A 20,186-nucleotide genomic window follows, 5' to 3' on the forward strand; every position below is an offset into this window, starting at 1 on the left:
ACCAACATAACCACATCATCTTCAAAGAGCAGTGACGCAATTCTGAGAGTCCAACACCCTCTGAAAACATTTTTGACTTTGACTACCACATATTCCCCCCACAGGTGTCCCCTGGGGAACATAGTTTTAAGTCCACAATACACATAGACTGGATGGTCAAACTCTCCAACCACCACCAAAGTCTGCTGCCACACAGGTACTGTCCCTGACCTCCACGCAGTACTGAAGAGGTGTGTCAGCCAAGACAGCCTAACAATATCCAGAGCCTTCCACATCTCAGGGTGAATCTTCTCCACACCTGGTGCCTTGATGTAGAGGAGCTCTTTTGCTTGTGCGACTGCCAAAGCCGCAGCCAGTGGCCTCCCAGTACCTGTGTGCTGCTTTATGAGCAGGACTGAAAGGCCTCCTGCCTGGTGCTTTCCCTCACCACCAGTGTCCACCAGCAGATTCTTAGGTTACCACCCCAACAGGCACCAATAAACTTCTGACCACAGCTCCTAACTGTCACTTCTTCAACGGAGGCTTTGAACATGGCCCACTCAGACTCCATGTCCCCTATCTCATTTGGGATGCACAAGAAATTTCTCTGGAGGTAGAAGTTGAAGACCTAATGGGCAGGGGCCTCCACCAGACGTTTGCAGCTCACCCAGTTCAACATCACTACACATCACTAGCCATAGGTGGTTGAACTTATAACAAATAAAAGACATCTGTGACTTGTGATGAGAGGTTGCAGGTTGACACCTCTTTGTATTAAGGAGCAACAAACCAAAAAGGTGCAGGATTTCACATTCTGCATTTAAGGTCCCAGAGATTGAAGTGGACTGTTTCTGTTCTGCTCACTCATCTTCCCCTTTCATCCTTTCTCTCTCTGTCCTCTTTCAGATCCTGATAGAGTTGGAGACGGCCTTGCTGGATGACATTCCTCACTGGTATAAACTCCAGACACATGACGTGTCCTCTATACCTCTGCCCCAGCCCTCTCCGTACCTCCCACGCAGACATGTCCACGGTGACAGCCCTAGCAAGAAACTCCAGAGTATGTCTGGTTTTATACAGTACATGTACATGACTATATATATATATGTATGTGTGAGTGGTTTAATATCTGTTTTGTGAAAGTGCAGTATGTCTGAGTGTGTGGTGGCTAACCTTTCCTTTACTGAGCTTTCTATTTTTTTCTCTCAGTGTGGGAGACTGAGAAACAGAACCTCTCAACCTTTCCCTGTCTTGTATGTGTGTGTTGTGTGTGTGTGTGTGTGTGTGTGTGTGTGTGTGTGTGTGTGTGTGTGTGTGTGTGTGTGCAGGGTCTCATCGCATCATTGATACAGAGTTTGATGATGGTTTGATGGTAGTAACTAAAGGTGGGTGGGGGGCATGGTTACCGAGTATTTCCTTGTAGTAGCCTGTAGGTGTCCAGCACAGGATGAGAGAGCAACTTCTTGCATCCTCCCTCCATCTGTCAGTCCCAAACCTTCCAACCTCCTTTTGGCTCCACTGGTATGTTTTAGAGCAAATTGCACCCAAATTAAAAATAATTAATCCTTGCTGTATCAGCAAAAGGCAACACTCTAAAGATTTTTGCAATTCATCATATTGCTTCTGGACTGCAGGTTTTGAATTGCAGTGTTGTGTACAGCCTTTATGCTGCTGCAGTTCAGCAGTGTACTGTACGTCAGTGAGGCTGCAGTGAATACTTTCTCTTCTTTTGCTGGGCAGTAGAAACACTGAAACACTGAGTGCATGTTAGTCTGTAGAGCTACAGTAGTGTACTGCCATTCCATAAAGTCTCCTGCCATTCTCCCGCATGCTTCTAGTCTGGCAGAGAAGTTGCTTACTTCACTTAAAGGAGACTGAACATGTACACCAGAAGCTGAATTTGTGTTATTTTGTCTAGTAGAATGGCTACAACTGCTTTGTTGTTTGACTGTTTCTGCTGTGGCTTAACTTTCCTGTCAGATGAACATGCTTTAAATATTCATGCATTTTAACTTCATTATACTTCTTTTTATCCTGATAGAAACACTGAGCAGATTGTGATTGTGTGCACTCACAGTACACGTTTATACATTTACTTGACAAACATGTATATATATGGTACATGTGATCCTTTAAGCAGACATATTCACAATTTGTGAAGTTGAGGGGGCAACTGGTTCTGCACCTTTTGCCCTTTTTCACTAAGTTCTCTGATTTTATGATATATTAATGTTCCTCAACACAGAAATAATTGGAGTCTGCAAAGATACTATACAATAGGTTAATGCTCTGGCTATCACTTGAATTTATATCAGATTTATATCTTAGTTTGGTACTATATGGCAGATGACTCACAAAGCTACAATACCCATTTGCCTTATTGCCTTAGCAGATGTTTCAGTGGAAAAGAAGGCAGTCACAGGTATGAGCTGCAGCATATTCAAAATGCTCTGTCAATAAAGCGTAGTTGTAGTCAAAGCTAATTTCTCTACAATGATTTTTATGTACTTTTTATGTACTTTGTACTCCTCTCATCTTTTGCACTGACAATTCAGCTGGAAGAGTTTCATGTCCATCAGGGCCAACAGTGTTGTAAATGTGTATATCTTTAAACTATTACCACACTTTTCACATTTTTAAGTCAGAAATATGAAGAAAAAAATAAACTAACAGAGTTTGGTATATATTAATTTCATTAATGCTTATAATATTTTCTTCTGTTATCTTAGAATAACATATGACATGAATTTTCTACACCTATATACATATATATTTTCTATGCTCCTATAACTACTCTCTGTTGCTGTAATGGTTAAATGTCCCCAAGGGGTTAAGAGTCTGATCTGGCACTCCATTTAGGTAATATAAACTGCAAGTAAATCTCAGGTCTGACAGAGACATTGCAGAAACAGTCAGCTACTCAGGCTAGCTCACATGACTAGCTAACCTGTTAGCTAGCTGGTCATTTGCCTGCAAAACATCCTGCTGATGCGATGTTCTACAGTCTGTAAGAGAATGACATCTGTAGTGGTATTCGGTAGCACAGCACTCACAACTTGTGCACCCTTATGAAAGGACACACAACTAATGCCTGGATGTGTGTGTGTGTGTGTGTGTGTGTGTGTGTGTGTGTGTGTTTGTGTGTGTGCATTCATGTTTGTGTGTGTTGTATCCATCCAAATCCATGAATTGACAAACATGTTTGTATGAATGGGTATGTGTGAATTTTGCTTTTTTGCACTTGTGTGTGTGTGCATCCATGCTGGATGTATGTGTGTGTGTGTATGTGGTATGTGTGGTGTGCATAGGTGCAGAGCGTAACTCCAGGGAGAGAGAGCGGGGCAGTACATTAGCTGTGCCTGAGCAGCAGCGGCCTGTCCAGCACCGCTCCCGCTCTGTGTCTCCTCACAGAGAGGACTCCTGCAGGGCCCGGTCACGGCCCGCACATGTGCCCATGCAAAGGTCAGCATCACTTACTCTACCAGAATAACTTGAGGAGCTGTCAGTGGAGTGTGTGTTGGTGACAACATAACAATGTCAGCTAGTATCTAAAAGCTTGACTTATACCACATAAAAATACTGTATATCCATCACTGAGATTACACTTCCAAACAACATACATTTTTCTCTCTTTAATCTCTCTTGTGTGGCATGAGAGTTGAGAGCACAGTGTCTCCCTGACTATAATTTTACGGGTTGGATTATTCCTGCACCTTGTTAACATGTATTTATTGAAGATTTTAATCTTACTATTTTATGGCTAAATCACTACCATGTGCTGTAGATCTCTGTTTATGGCTGTTACCGTGACAGTATAATATATATAATATATAATCCAATCAACAGAATCTAAACTGATTCTATCTGATAGTATCTCTATCTCTATACATGTCACGCACATGACATTTGTGTTGCTTCTGCTTGATTTAATTGTTCATTAATGAATTATACAGCAGAAATTGATTTGTCATGATATGTGAATTTTTATTTATACCTCTGAACATACAGTACGTACCTTTCGACTGAAGTTGTACTTCAACCTTACAGTTTACAGTTACAGGGGTTTCTGTTCTTCCACCTTAGTGGTTTTAAGGACCGATTAGGCAAACAGTACATTCTCAAATAAACTGAGCAACTGAGTACATTTGAAGTAGCAGTAATTTCAACACTGTAACAACCGAATCAAGTCATATTCACCAACCCTCTGCTGTTAGTCTCTGTTTTTTAACAGAAATACAGTTCTCATTCACCAGTTAAGTTTTCAGTCACCAACTAATTCGGGTCACTTCTCCTTTCTGTCAGTGTATCTTCAGTGAAGCTCAAGACTTCCTGCATATATTTCAAATTAAAACACTACTTAGAAAAGGGAAGGAGTACTCCCTCTAAACTACTGGAAGGCTTTCAATGTGAAACATCTGTGTAGGAGGTGTGTAGTTTTCATTGATGTTACATTAACAGTGAAAAAAGGTAAAGCAGAAGCAATTTGAAATACAGTAATTTGTGGCTGAAAATAGCATTTCTGTTACATAAGAATACCAGAGAAATTCTGTCATAGAAGTCAGTTGTTTTGTAATGGTGGATTGCCTGTATGCTATGTCATTCTAATGATATTTTCACACTGACACTGCACTCTCATTCTCATTGGAAATCTCTGGTTTGAACCAGAATCCAAGCAAGAGCACCTGGACATCTGATTGGCTCTTCATTTTCCTGAATCAAATAAAATCTTGATGAATCAAATCAAATAGTCTTGACCAAGATTCATCACATACCTAAATAAAAAAATTGGTCATTTCTGATTTCATCAGGAGTCTGGATGAGATCCACCAGAACCGCCACCACTCCCACTCTCCCTCCCGCTACCACGACTCCCACTTGGAGCACCAACGCTCCGGTGACTCGGACTATGAGTACTCTGAGGACAGGTAACCTGTTTTTAGGATCTCTGGGGAACCATAGAGGCGTAGGATGGGGTTATGACAGTGTGCTTCAGTTGACTTTTTTATGTTAAAGAACAAGATACACACATTGGATCAGTGCTCCTGGTGGGTCATTCAGTGATTTGGTCTTCATCATGCATAAATAACATATCCTTATGGAGGCCTTTACATGCCAATATTACTTATATTTTATAAAGGTTGAATATTATTTTGGTTAATCAGTGTGTTTAATATTATATAAACTAATAACTAACTAATTTCTACTAATACTACTAACAGTTGAATGCAGACTTGATTGAAATCTCAGAATTATGAGTTCCTGGTTTCTGTCATTCATAAGTTCACTTTGCCTGTCTGAGTTGCCATCCTCTTTTTTTGTGTTTTCTCGGGTTGTTTTTCATTTGTTCACCCATCGTCATGGCAATGACAGTGAGGTCCTGGAGATGCACAGGTCTATCCGGGGCGGGAGTGCCGAGTGCCTGCACACAAACAGGTAAAAAAAAAAAAAAAAAAAAAAAAAAAACAAGAAAAAGAAAAAAGACAACTACCATTTAGCTTTATTTTAACACTGTGCACCATTTTGTCATCACTTCCATCCTCTCTATACTTTAACAACTTCATCTTAACACACAATGTTGATATTTTCTTTGCAAACAGTGTGTTAATAATCTTGAATGGATCTTGAGTGTATGTCTGCTTTTGTGCAACTGCATGAACACAAATTCAACGTATCACATCAGTGTCAAGTAGTTGTAACACACTCATAAAATCATGCCCAACTATTGTTTATCACCACAACTCAAATAAGCACACACACACAACACACTGATCACTGTGTGAGGAGATTAGAGACCTGTCGTGGCTGACCTCAAAGAAGGCAAAGCTCTTTTGATTAATTTATTTTTTTTGCAGTGGATGTGTTCACTCACAGCAGATGTATTTTTTCTTTTCTTGCTTTATGTGCATGATCTCCACTCATACAACCAGGGGTGTAGGTAGATACAGCAACACACTCCCCCCCAAAATGCCCCTGTTAGTAAACGGTATCCATAAAGACATTTACAGGTAAGTGTTTAGAGTGAAAAGCGTTCTTGCGTACCCCTCTCTGTGCCTGTCCAGCTTTCCCAGACACCTGTGTGGAGTTGGTGGGCCATTTAGTTGCGGCAGTGTTCTCTCAACGCAATAAATGCCCATACAGTATGTCTCCCAGACCACTGTGATGCTTGTGTTTCCTTTGGTCAGAGTGTGTACCAAGTTGCTTTGTAATGGTGCTGCTTTAGCTAGTTACATGCTATGTGCTGTTTTTCCCTCTGTATTCTGCTGTGGTGACGAGACTATCTAAGTCTAGATTAGTCAACAGGTCCACCACTTTGATCCAGACTGAAATATCTAAGCAACAATGAAACAGATTCCTAATAACTTTGTGCCAATATGAGGTGTATAACTACAAATGTGGCACTCATTTGTAGTTATGAGTGCAATGTATTGACAAGTATTAGACATTTATTTTCCCCTCAGCAAATTATTCTAGTTCTTGTTTTACAAAATCATTCCAAACTTGCTAGCATATAAACTTACTTTACTAGTGTACTAGTGTAGACTTTATGGAAAATATTCTAAGTTGCTGGTGCTACCCCATAGTAACCAGTGATTTGGAAATGGTTGGCAGAAATGGTGGAAAATTACAATATAGTTACTGAGCCAAAACATGTAAAACCACCAATACTGTCCCTCAACATAATAATCAGATATTAATCCTGGCATCATAATTTGCACCAGATCACATCAGAAAATTCTGCCATATAGAATACTCTCTTTTTTGACCCCTGAACCATTAAAAAGACATGAAAGTCAGATTTACAGTAATGTTTAATTCCTGGCTGTGTAACCACTGGACAGACAGGCCTCCTCTATAAGCAGTTTTCTCAATTTCCCTCTGTTCTGCTTTAATCCTTTTATGGCACTCCTATGCATTTTACAGATCTACTGTAGCTTGGTTTCCTCGCCACGTGCTGCCTCGACAGCTTTAGATCTGTAGATTGTGTTACATAATCAGTATTACATGTAATCTCCCCCATATATGTGTGTGGGGTCAATCCACAGGGAGGGCAAGAGGAACTCTATACTCTCTCGGTACTCTTACATAATGAATGATGTAAGAGTATAGAATATGTGTTCATTTAGTGTTTCCGGTCATCACCACTATCATGCAGCAGGTACATTTCTACTTTTTGTGAATCCTCTCATTTTACTTAGCTATAAGGTAAACTGTGAATCAATGAGTTGAGAAGGAAACCATATTTTATGTTTCACCATAATGTGAATGTTACTTCTTTGTCTCTCCTGATCATTTGCAAAAAGCCTGCTTCGTTTCATGCTTGTGTTCATCCCACTGTATCTGTTTAGTCTCTGCTTATTTCTGTCAGTTGCATGTGTCATTTCTTTTTCCTTTGCCTTCCTTTGCACTTGGGTCTTTCCCCACCTGGTGTTTGGCGGGGCTTTGGCATACAGCTCCACCCTCCCTGCATGCCTAAAGAGCAAGCCGCCCCACAGACAAGAGGGGGTTAGCACCATGCCACGTAGCATCCTTACACACCGCGTGCTCAGGTTCACTGATGAGGTCACAGTTAGGTAAGAAAACACCCACTCCACACACCAACACCTCCCTTGTCCTCTCACCACCCAGAACCTTTTCTTTCTTCCTTTTTTGTTTGACCACACATAGCAGAGGCTTAAGCATGTACTGGCAAGAGCAGAGCATTAAAGAAACAGTAATATTGTAAAGCCTAGCTGTGAGGCTTTAGTCCTGAAAACATTACGTGCAATGTCATGCGATGGCGCAGAGCCAGCCATCTGTTCAAAGTACCTGTTGTTACAGAGCAGCATGACGTGACAAACATACAGCTGTGAGTGTATACAGCAGACAGTAAACGTGAACGCTGGCCTCTCTCCCCTTCACTCATTCACTCCCTCTCACACGCGCACAAGCAGTTCCCTCTCCCACTTAGACCTGGTTCCCATGGCAACTCACCAACCTTCCATCTGAGTGGTCTCGCAGTGTATAGCCGCGAGAAATGACTGGCTATGATAAGTGGAGATACAGCATCAGAGCCATTACATGTTACTGCACTGTCTGACGGCCTCTCTTTTTCTCTCTTTGTCTCTGCCTCTCTTTTTTAACATTACCTCTCATTATCGTCCTTTTCCTGACTTTCTCTATATTTTCTTTTGTCTGCCTCCTACTTATCACCCTTTTGTTCTCCCACGTTGTTCTTAATCTCATCTTCCTCACACCCCTCCTTGCATCTTCTGTCTGTGTACATCCTGTCTCCATCTCTATTTCTTTCTCTTCTCTATTTCTCTCTGTTGCTATGTTGTGGCGGTGCAGCGACCTGCAGCCATCGTTGGACAGAGTGAGGAGTGCCAGCACCACTTGTCTGAGACCAGACACCAACTTTCACTCCCCTGACAGAGACAGGTATAAAAAGAAAATTAACACACGTGAATTCATACATTACATGAATTAACAGCATTAAATTTGCAAATACTTTTATACTCATTTTAAAAATGAATACACAGTCAGTAATAATAGACCCTGCTGAAATAGTCTTCAGTCACAGCTTTCAAATCAATATTTTCTTGCCACATGATTGAGTCATTCAACTTTTTGGGTTTAAGATTCTGCATGTCTTCATCCCAGTTCATGTCATTTGTTCTGCCATACATGACTGAATTTACCATTGCATACTCATTTAAAAAAAATCCTCCTACTGTTTAGGATTTTGAGTTGTTGAAAAATATTCAGTTTGAAAGACAGAAAATAAGCCAGCAGAGCACTGTATACTTTACTAGCAAAAGAATTTAAATAATGAAAGATAAGGTTATAGCCTACAAATGTTTTGTATATAAATACCAGCTGAGTGCAGTTTTCAGTCAGACATTTTGGGATATGCACTTATTTGTTTTCTCCTAGAGAGTTAGATGGGAAATCAATACCACGCTCATGTTTATCTACTAAATATGAAGCCATCAGCTGCTTTGCTTAGCTTTGCTTAGCTTAGCTCAGCACAAAGACTGGAAAGAGAGGGAAACAGCTAGTCTGGCTCTGTCCACAGTTGACAAAAATGGCTGTGGCCTAGCTTTGAAATATGTAACCTCCTGCAAAACCACAAATTGTCACTCTTATATGTGTACAATGTGTGTGTACAATGTGTACAGTAAAATCTAAATGTGAAGTTATGGTCTTATAGTTAGTTAGATTACCTTAGCTTACTTACTCATAATGGGCAAAAAGCTCTGTCCAAAGGTAAAAAAATATATATATTTAAGTTTTAGTTTGGTTTTGACAAATGAAGTATAGTGAAATTTTATTACTATATTTATTATTGGACAGAGGCTGGGTAGCTTTTTTTGTTTTTCCCTTTTTCTAAGCTAGGCTAACCATTTCCAGGCTGAAACTTCATATTTACCATACAGACACATGCACGGTATTGATTTTCTCATCTAATTCTCAAGAAGAGAGTAAGCATATTTCTCCAAATACGGCATAGACTGTATTATCTAACTTAAACTGCCAGTATATTTACCACTTCGTTAGTTTGTTAATAACTGCTTGTAATTCTCAAATTTCTAACATGACTTCAATGTTTGATAAGTAAAGTCAAGGCAAATCTTTGTCCAACATTCCCATGAAATGTAAAGAGAATACACAGTTCCACAGCCTTGACTGTCCCTTTACTTTTACTTTCATAACCTGTCCTGATGTTCCCACCTCGAAATACTCTTCCTCCCACCCCTCCGCCCTCTAGGTGCTCCAACTCTTTGCCCCGCAAGACTCCCCCAAGTCCAAGGATCTTAGTAGAACATGTGGCCCCTGAGGAAGACAGGTATACCAAGCCTGCTCCCCTCTGCTGTGCCTAAACCTTAAAACAGTGCGCTACAACTCTGCTTGCCCGCTTATACCTCCTTGACCCCACATCTTGAAGCCTATCCTTTAGCCTAGAGCTCATCCGATAGATGATAGCATTGCACAGTTCTCATGATCAGCACAGTTTCTTTCCCTTTTCCTGTAAATATTTGTGGTCTAAGGCTGTGTAATCCCGCTTTCATTCTGCTGCACCTGCTCTTTCTGCTGAGCACCTGTTCTTGTTTTCCACATATCTATGGCTTGAAAGCACTTTCTTTGCTAAAACATTGTTTCTGGCCAGTAAAAGGAAATTCTGCAATTCTCTGCTATATTACTTTTACAAACCACAAAAACCAAACCATTAAGTGTCAGTTTGAGTCTTCTACATTAGTTCTGACGTACAGCATAAATCAATATTTAGTTTTACCATTCTGTGGCATGTTATTCTCCATACTGTGTTTGTTTTTCTTCCTCTCTCTGTGGTTGCTGTGTGCTGAAACAGGCAGTCTAACAATTCATCAAGTCCAAACTGTAACAGGGGCAGCAAAAAAAACCTGGAGGGGGACAGGTAAGATCATTCATTCATTTACTCATTCGCTCACTCACCTTACATGTATTTCATCTCCTCTCATTATTGTTACCCCATCTCCTCATCTGGAGAGATGATGCCTGATCTGGATCCTGTCTAATCTGGATCTTGACTTGGCCTTGTGCAGTATGTAGCCTTGAGTGTTACCTGAAAATCAAAAAACCTTCTTCATTGGAGAAACACATTAGCTATAAACACACCACAGCTCACAATCCAGTATTTATGATTAGATTTTTTTTATTTATTTTTTTTTTTTTTTTTACACCTAAGGAGACCTTATTTTTCATATGGTAATGGACGTTATCTGACATTTTGGGGGTTTCTAGGTTCTTTAATGTTGTGATGCGTGGTGTACATGGTTGGATTTAAGCTACTTTCAAATGTGGAGCTACAGCTAGCAGCCGTTTAGTTTAGCTTAGAAAAATGACAAGAAACAGCAAGCCTGGCTATGCATGTAAGGTTACTAATTATGGTGTTAAGTTGTGGTTATGTGATGGATTAGTTCTCATGAAAACAGCAAATTGTTGTTTTTAGATGAACAAATGAGATACAATATGTAAATAAATGATTTTTTCAACCTTCAAACAGACCTAGGCTAGCTGTTTCTAGCTAGCTGCTAGCTGCCATAGTTTCATATTTAGCATACAGATATGAGTGTGGTATTGAGCTTCTTATCTACATCATGGTAAGAAATCGACTAAACTTGTACTAAAATGTAGAAGTGCTGCTTTTACAATACCAAGGCTTATTTTAGCTGAGAAACATTCATGAGGTAACTCTTTTGTTCACCTTAGCTGCTGTAGTTAGAAAATTAGGAAAACATTTACCTGTGTATTGATGTATGGTTCACCAGCTTTTTTGATTATTGACTGTACACCGTCTGTGTTTTTCATCATGGACCCCTGCACAGCTTATACAGCACTATACACGGAGCCCTGAAAAGAGCAAAATTATTTTATTTTCATTTGATTTAATTTTATTGTATTTATATGGTTTTATGTTTTCATTTCTTTTTATTTCCTGGTGCCTGCCTACTGATGGCAGTCGTATCCAACCCACCTCTATCCTGAGGGGCAGTAGGGGGAGAGGGGGCCCGCTGAGGCCCTTTGGCCAGACAGCCCTGGCTGGGTCCTGCCCAAACTCACCACGGCTAGACAGGTGCATGCTACTGCCAGTGCTACAACTCTGCTCCCCTGTGTGCTGATTTCTTCTGTTTCACTGAGTGTGGTAACACTGTATGCACAACATGTACCACAGGTATATGTCATATCTCGAGAAGCAAAATATGATGTTAATTCTGAGAGGTATGGCAGTGGTTAATGTTCCATGCCAACATTATAATACAGTAACTGTATAAATACTGTGACAACATGCATACAGTATAAACACATTCAGTGCCACCTTCTTTACTTCATCTGCACCTGATGACTCTTGATTCGTTTTTTCTCCCAACTTGACCTTTGACCTTTAATAATGACTTTCAGTTTGTTGTTTCTATGATATGTTTTTAGCTTCACTTCAGTTAAATGCAGTATAACAGTATGTTGTTATAAGGCCTTTCCTCTCTCTTTGTGTCTTTATGTTCCTGACTGTCAGAGCACACCCTCATGGCAGCCCCTCTCCTCCAACGGGGACTCCCTCATCAGGTCGCAGGGGCAGGCAGCTGCCACAGCTCCCTGCAAAGAGCAGCAGCATAGAGCAAGGTATGTTGTGCTGGGGGCAATTAAGTCGTGTATTTTAACCAGACAAAAAGCTCCAAAAGCTCTTCTTTGCCTTTATATACATTTCTACCTAGCAATAGAAAATACAGCATGGAATGACTTAGCAAAGACAGAAATCAATTTGTACCTTGTACCACTACCTTTTACTTCTATACCTATGACTTTTTGACTGGAATGTAAGAATGTTAATTTATTTTTCATTATCATTTAAAAATAACAGATTATCAGCTATGAATCAAACATTTATTTTAAAGTAGAAATTTCTGTTGCCAAAAACCCACGGGAAAGGAGTTGTTTTTTGCTGTAGGCTTTGATTGACAATAGCTCAGCGAAGCTCCACCAGTCAGATGGTGAGTGTAGCCTATGCAGTGACATACAAGTGTGTACCAACATTTTTATCAACTTTGCTCTCTTGTGGTGTGACAGTTGAAAAGGGGATACTGTTTAGAGAGCACCATAGAGGTACGGTAGCACAAATGTGTAATTATTAACCCTAATGATCTGTCTATTTCCCAAGACTAGGAACAGTGTTTCTTCTTTTCTTGCTTGTCATAGATGTATTAGCCACCAGATGGATGGGTTTTGCTAGATAAGATGCTTCAATGTATAGACAGTCACAGTCTTTAGCCTAAGTAGCTTTCCTGTCATAACAATATAACATCCCCATTTGACTTTTCTCCATTTTCTTAAATCCAACCTAGAAGCAAATAACATTTTTCAAGTTTCTGTCACAGACCCTCCAAGCATCTATTATGTGAGCAGCTGATGTGCTATCAGTACACATCATGCTCCATCTAGTGTCAGAAACCTGATCCTGCATCCTAAAGATATCCCCTGCAGTTGGTTACTGGGATTACACCAGTGTTTCTGATTTATTTTTCCCTGGCTCTCTGTTTTTTTGTTCTGCCTTTCCCTCTCTCTCTCACTTTCTTTTTTATCTTACTCTTCTGTCTTTTTCTTTTTCGTCTCAGCTCTTGCAGTAGAGGAGCGAGCCCGACTGCCCAGAGCCCAGCTGCAGATGAAAGTACATTCCTATCGGCCTTCAGCCTCCCACGACCCTGAGACGGACCTCAAGACCAAACGGGAGGTCAGCATCCATGTCCTTCCTTGGGATCCCTACCTCCTCCTTCTGCACTTGATAAATTATATATATATAATTTAATTCAATTTCAGTCAATTTTTCTATCGTCATCACTTCTCACCCATCCTCCACCTTTTCATCTCTGTCCATAGATGTACGCAGAACTGAGGCGTAGTAGTGACAACATGTCGGCCAGATCATCAGACAGTGATATGAGCGACGTGTCAGCCCTCTCCCGAGCCAGCAGTGCCTCCCGCCTCAGCAGCACCAGCTACATGTCTATCCAATCAGAACGACCTGGGGGACGACTCAGGTCAGTCCTCATTGACTAATCATACTATATGTTCAGGTTAGATTTTAGCAGTGCTGTGGGAGTTGAAATGAGTCTATATGTTTGGTTAATTGAAATTATATGTTTGTTTTATGCATGCTAATCATTGTGTGTCTTTCTGTCTTATCTGTGCATGCCTGCATGTTTCTGTCCTTCTGCATTCCTTGTCACCGCTGTACACACACCCACAATATCACATGGATACATAAAATCAATGGTGGACATCCAAACAAACTGAACTCAGATCCAAGTCATTAGAGGAGGAGAAGAAGGACAGGAGGATCTCATGGGGGGTGAACGGGGAGGAGGAGAGGAGGAGGGCAGCAGGAAAGAGACGTTTCTCTGAAGAGTTGAAGCGCAGGAGACACACTGTAGCAGGAGACACAAGAGAGTCCAGGTAAAGATCAGTAGATCCCAAATGGTGAATTTACTGATGATGGCAGACAGTCCATCTTCTCACTGTACAACCAGATTTGGTTCCCAAAGACAAAATCCCTAGATCCCCATTAATGTAAGACAACAGCACATAATGGAAACTTTTAATGGAAGCAGTTATAGACAGACTTATTTTCTTTTTTGCTACAGACTACAGAGTCCCTTTAACATGCAGGGGTGTCCAGTGTCTCTCAAGGACATTATAACAGGATGGACGCTCTCTGACATGGGTGTAAGGTTAAATCTTCTGGCAAAGAGTGGTGTTCCAGCTTATTTCATATGAGAGCATCTGATTCAATGATTCATTTGATTTTATTTGGGACTCTGGGTGACTGAGTCCAAAATGATAAATGATACTTGTTGCAAGGAGTCCTCCTTAGCCTGTGAAAATAGCTGTATAATATTTTCTGTGGCTCTTGAGGAGCTTTTATTAAGTATGATGAAATGACCCTGATGATATTATCAGGGTTATCTGAACTTGTGCTCACATACTGCAAATTTTAGCATAAAGCATATGTTACAAACAGTGGCTATAGGTCTGGGATACTGGTAAATGTAGGATGTAGAGTTTTTGGAGCTTTAGCCATACTCCATCTCACCCTCTGCTACATCCATGCAACACTAAATCCCTATAAAACCACTAAAGAAAATTGGGTGTTATAAAAGTTAGCAAGACTAAATTAAACTGAAGCTAAAGTACAATTGTTTTATTAAAATGAAATCCACATTAAGTGTTTTCAGCTTAGTCTTTTTGTTTCCATGTAGCATACAAATCTGAAGTGATCTCAGCTCTGCATTAGATGTAAAATTTGAAAAACTATAATTTTGAATTAAATTAACATTCGCCCAAAAAAACTATGAAGCTCAACTAATAAAAAAAGGAGCTAAGATTTAAAAAATTAGAAATAACAAGAAAATTCCCATGTTCTCTTCATGCACACAAACACACAGAAAGCTTAGGCACGTCCCTGGCTGACCAGTAGCAGTGTGCTGACAGGAACACACAACCCTATCTCAGTGGTCCTTGGTGGGCCAGGTGGTGATGTAGTGCAGCTTATTAGCCAGCTAATGTATTGAGGTCTGGGAGGAGGAGAGAGAAGGCTTTGCTCTTTATGGCCTTGCCACAGATCAATCCAAATGGAGCATTATAAAAGCACAGCCCCACAGCCTTTTACACACTTTCGAGAGTCAGAGGTGAGAGAGAGGGAGGGAGAGGGAGATGGGTGGGGGGCTGTTTAAAAAGCTGAAATTGTTTTGTTTATTGACCCTATGTCGATTACAAACAAACTAAGTACCATATGGACAAAAGTATGTGGACATCCAACATAACAACTATTTGTGATTTCTCTGTGAACTGTGGTTTGTGATTGATCAGTAACTTTCAAATGAGAGTTGGAACCTAGCTGCAAAGATTTGCTCCCACTTAGCCACAAATTGCCAAAAAGTTGTAGGCACATTATTAACTAAAACATCGTCACATGCTTTAACATTACCCTTACATCAAACAATGACAGGGACAACTGTGTGCACACGAAGCGGTACAGACCTAGATGCATGCGCATACCTCAGACTTCTAATGCCCGTTTGCATCCATACTAGAGACAGACAGAAATGTTTTTTTCAGGGCTGATACCGATACTGATTATTAGTAGTCAAGGAGGCTGATAACCGATATTTGGAGCTTTGTTTTATTCATTCAAAATTTTGAATAATACAAACTCCAACACTTAGCTTCGTTTAAATGCCTTTAAGTCATATGTTTATCAAACAGCTTTTCAGATTTGCAACATGTTAAAGGTTTTTTTTTATCTTAGACAATAAACATCTTTGTTTTAAAATTCTAACAAAAAGTGCAGGGAGCTCCCAGGCTCAGCAGCATGTCTTATAAAGTTACATGAAAACTTAAACAAATAAAAAGCTCCAATAAAGAAGTTTTCTACAGTAAATAACGTTTTCCAAAATTTCAATACAACTGAAATGTTGTTTTATCTTTCTCTTATCTTTGTTTTAAGTTCAAACAAAAACAAAAAGTGCAGGGAGTTCTCAGGGTCAGCAGCATCTCTTAGCTCGGAGCTTCTCCACCCAGCAAACCTTTTTCTCCTCTCCGCCGTGTGTGTGAGCACTGTGCATGCACAGCTTTCACTGCTGATTGGCTGTTACCCGTGCTGTGGCTCTGCGTGTAACCAATCAGATGGTGTCGGCCCGGCTGATAATCGGTCTATCCCTAATCCATACACACAAATATTAATGTAAAGTAAAAGGAGAATTACACCAATTTTTACAAATTTAAAAGAGCAAGGCCATCTCCAACTTTGTTCATATAAAGGCAAATCTTAATGTGTTTATATTAATGGATTAAGTATTTATGTACAGACAGATGCAGGGGAATGAAGGGAGACATAAGTATGGCTGTGCAGATACTGGCATCAGATCAGCTCTGAGGGTTGTATGTGTCTGTTTTCTGATGAGGCTACAATCAGGCAAACAGCAGAAAGTACAGGTTTGAATTCCAAAAGCAGACAATGGATTCAGTGTCCATTTATAAAAACTGCTCAGTCTGTTTTAGAAGGTCTGTCATGTAGCTTGTCTATAATACAGGGTCAGTTTTTAGGGAGACAGGGGTATGAATTAATAAACCAGCGATATACAAGGGCAGCTTGCCTCAGGTCAGTTTTAGCTCAGAGTGGGATATTAATATCTGTATTCAGTGGATATTCTCACATCTGCTTCAGGGCCAGTTTGATGATTGGTTGTGGAAGTGACAGAGTACATACAGAGGAGCAGAGACAGAGGTGGTGTGAGGTTGTACCCTCCTGACATCTTTTATTACCTTTGTTCTTCAACCTTTCCTGCCTGCTTGATGTGTTTCATCAATTTCACATAATTAATTGGAACATACCAAACATGTCAATCATTTGCTTTTTTTGCAGAGAGAATTCATATTTGTTGCCATACCTTTTGTTTACATATATTTAGTATTGCTTATTGTTTGAAAAAATTGCAGTCCAAAAAGTTGATCTTGCAGAATAAAACCACATGAAGAGTGTGTCCAAAACTGAAAGGAAAAAAAAAAAACTCACATCACAAGATTTTCAGCCAGCACATCAGTGTACAATTTGTACAATTGTGTTCTCCATTTCTGTTATATTTGGGCCTTGTTTTCTGTATGTGTGTCTGTGTGTGTTTCTGCAACCCCCACTGCATGTCTCAGATCCCTTCTTGCATGCATCCTGTGCTGTGGCTGCCTGGACCCTCCCCATCCTGCAGACCTGGATCCTTCCCTACCAACCTCCCCCTCCCTAACAATCCTGCAGGGGGCAGTGGAAAGGCCTCAAACCACACTTCCCCTTCCTAGTCATTCCCTGGCTCCCCTGTACCACTGGACTGTAGTTGTCAGGGGCCCGGAGGGAGTGGACAGTATGGGTGATAGGAGCAGTGTAGCTGGGCTCTCCTGCAGCACCATGACCCCCTCTGAGGGAATGGACATGCGACAGCTCCTGCAAGCCCCTAGGAGGCAGCATCGAGCACTGGGCAGCCTCTGCTCACGCGTAGTGTCTCGTTTGAGAAGAATGAACTTTCATACATAATATAATTATCAGCTTTGGGCTAGAACATGTAATTTCTTTCTTCAGATCATGAGATCTGAATCTCTTTTAAATTATGTTAAACTAAGCATCAAAACACTTTTGTTGGTTTTAGTTGTATACTATGTTTACAGTGTTTTAGTTTCAGTTATTCAGTAGGATAATGTCATAAACACTTCCCTTCTTTGGGACCCTAGATATTTACTCATCTGTTATACCATTCACATGCTGTATGATTAAACAACATTCAATTACAGTCAGTTTGAAATGTTCCAATCATCATCTTCCACCTTAATCAACCTTGCTGTTTTCTTGTTCTACTAAAATGAAGGTACAGTATAGAGGAAGTCACAGACAGCTTAATAACATCTCCTCATCACAGCAGATCACAGTGTCACTCAGTGGCCTCTCTCCTCCTAGTCGGCAGATGCGGTCGTCGATGGGCCGCAGCATGCTGAAGAGCTCCAGTGTGAGTGGAGAGATCTACACCCAGGAGCGCACCGATGGCAGCCAATCAGACACAGCGCTGGGCACGGTGGGTGGCGGCAGCAAGAAAAGACGCTCCAGCCTCAGCGCGCGGGTGGTGGCCATCGTTGGCAACCGTCGCAGCCGCAGTACTTCACAGATCAGCGGCCCCGGTGAGTTGCCATGGCAACCCTAAAATGTTCACTAGGTGACTATATATCCCACCGGTTATGTGTCTAAAGTTCTAATAAAACTTTGATGCACAACAAACACTTTTACATATTTGGGGATATATTTGTGTGATTTGTCCTGTGTCCCAGCCTGTCACACTCTGCCTCAGTGGTTGCTGATGGCTGACAGATGTAGACAGAAACAACATGCCACTAAACCATGGGATAGAGCTATCCAGTGGCTTCATACACAAATTTAGCATCAAGCCAAGAGCTGTCTCCAGCTGTCGAAAGCAATGGTAATGTTTTGCTTACTACTGAAGTTAGCATGCTAACTAGCTAGCCCCAGCCTGGCTGGCCTGTCTCATCACTTTCTGGTAGTGTCTCACTGTAGTGTCCAGTCTGCCCTGAAGAAGTTAACAGAGAGTGTTTCTAACCTCTTGTATTATAAACGCAACAATGGCTCATTTTCTTGGCAAGCTACCGTCACCACCACCCGCTCCCAGCAAGTGGCAGAAAAACCTTATCAAATAGCTCCCTTAACCTCCCCAGAACCTAATCCTAAAATTAAGACTTACTTTAAATAAAGCTCTTGAACTTGTTTCAACCTTACAATTACTACTCTTGTCATTTAATGGACAAATTCACCATATTCACATGAATGAATAAATGCATAATCCTTTTATGTTAGCGTAATGAAATAGTTATATTTGGTTATTTTCAACTTGGCAACCAGGGCACATCCAAACTTTCAAACAGAAAATAAAATCATTACCAATATCAGATAGAAATTTGACAAAGGATGAACAAAATAGGTAGGCTTTTTGTCCTTTAGTGGTGTATCACAGCATGTTGTCCAGCTGAGTACGAATGAGTCTGGCAGAGGGCTGATTGTCAGTTAGGCAGATAACACACGCCTGAGTAATGACAGTGCTTGTGTATGAATTGTATCTTTCCTATTCTCTGATGTTTGGATGGCAAAGCCTGATCAATATCTCTGTGAAATTATTAGGAACTATTAGTGTGTTGATCTTTTGTCAGATTTGAATTTTAGACCTGGATCATATTTCCTCATATAGCCAAATTTGTTCACTTGACTGGTTCACTCACAGTACTCTCAGTTTGCCTGGATTACAGTTAATTATGAGACTGTGTGTTTGTGTTGTGACAATTGTTGATATCCAGAGGATTTGTACCGAGGAGCAGACTGTACAGAAGCACCGCAAATTGCAGGTGCTTGCAACTTTTTTCTGTAAAAGACAAACCTCTGCTGCCCTGTGCTCATTGTAAACACAGTCAAATAACATGTTTCAGAGACTTTCAGAACATGGTGGCCAGCTGAGAGCCCCTCGCAGCTCAGCTCCCAGTCACACAACTGGTCATGAACTCATGATGAAAGCCAAACTTCTTTGTAGCAGACATAAAAAGCTATTACAGAACATTTGGCCTGAGGGGGTCTCTTACCCTCTCTCCGTGATGTAGAGAGGAGAGAGAGGAAATAGAGATTGTAGAGAGATCACCCTTAATTTGAGAAGTCTTTCCTGTTCATGATGGATGAGAGCAAACACAGGTAAGGGAGACTTATGTTTGAGTTTTTACACATTAGGGTTTTAGATACAAGGTTATAGTTATATGTTAGGTCATATACTGCACAGACCATGTATGTGGTGTTGACCACCTCACCTGCTGGATGGAAAGATTCAGCATATACTAAGGCTTATGGAAGGCTCAGAAATGCAGTTACATTTTTCCCTTTGCACCGTATAAGTCAATATTATGAGTCAGGAGGTGGACGCACTGTGATCCGAGATGCCACACAGTGTTCTTTGGGTTGTTTTTCTACACAACAATTTCCTGTTTACTACTGATTACTGGATTCAGCAGGACATGGGTGCAACTTTGGCCGTGCCTCAGAGAGAGAGAGAGAAAGATCACAGTCTTTAACTGGATCTCTGGGTTATGTTGTAATTTTTACTTCCTTTAAT

At 40.7% G+C, this 20,186-nt stretch overlaps 1 protein-coding gene across 4 annotated transcripts in view; it reads left to right on the plus strand.

Annotated features, from left to right (window-relative positions):
• The window catches only part of rims1b (regulating synaptic membrane exocytosis 1b), a 70,936-nt gene that overhangs the window by 45,550 nt on the left and 5,200 nt on the right, over positions 1-20,186 (plus strand). Inside the window, exons 13-28 of one of the 4 annotated variants that reach the window (XM_051070883.1) lie at positions 886-1,039; positions 1,308-1,364; positions 3,288-3,441; positions 4,788-4,904; positions 5,350-5,412; positions 5,907-5,984; positions 7,431-7,550; positions 8,308-8,397; positions 9,728-9,805; positions 10,328-10,393; positions 11,459-11,572; positions 12,011-12,117; positions 13,107-13,222; positions 13,369-13,529; positions 13,792-13,944; positions 17,987-18,204. In XM_051070883.1, coding sequence (XP_050926840.1) covers positions 886-1,039; positions 1,308-1,364; positions 3,288-3,441; positions 4,788-4,904; positions 5,350-5,412; positions 5,907-5,984; positions 7,431-7,550; positions 8,308-8,397; positions 9,728-9,805; positions 10,328-10,393; positions 11,459-11,572; positions 12,011-12,117; positions 13,107-13,222; positions 13,369-13,529; positions 13,792-13,944; positions 17,987-18,204 — 1,846 coding nt within the window. Of the gene's footprint in view, positions 1-885; positions 1,040-1,307; positions 1,365-3,287; positions 3,442-4,787; positions 4,905-5,349; positions 5,413-5,906; positions 5,985-7,430; positions 7,551-8,307; positions 8,398-9,727; positions 9,806-10,327; positions 10,394-11,458; positions 11,672-12,010; positions 12,118-13,106; positions 13,223-13,368; positions 13,530-13,791; positions 13,945-17,574; positions 17,898-17,986; positions 18,205-20,186 lie in introns of those variants that run through there. The other 3 variants (XM_051070880.1, XM_051070881.1, XM_051070882.1) reach the window with 3 other exon arrangements.

The sequence above is a fragment of the Lates calcarifer genome, linkage group LG5 (assembly GCF_001640805.2).
Source record: "Lates calcarifer isolate ASB-BC8 linkage group LG5, TLL_Latcal_v3, whole genome shotgun sequence".
NCBI classification, from domain to species: Eukaryota; Metazoa; Chordata; class Actinopteri; family Centropomidae; genus Lates; species Lates calcarifer.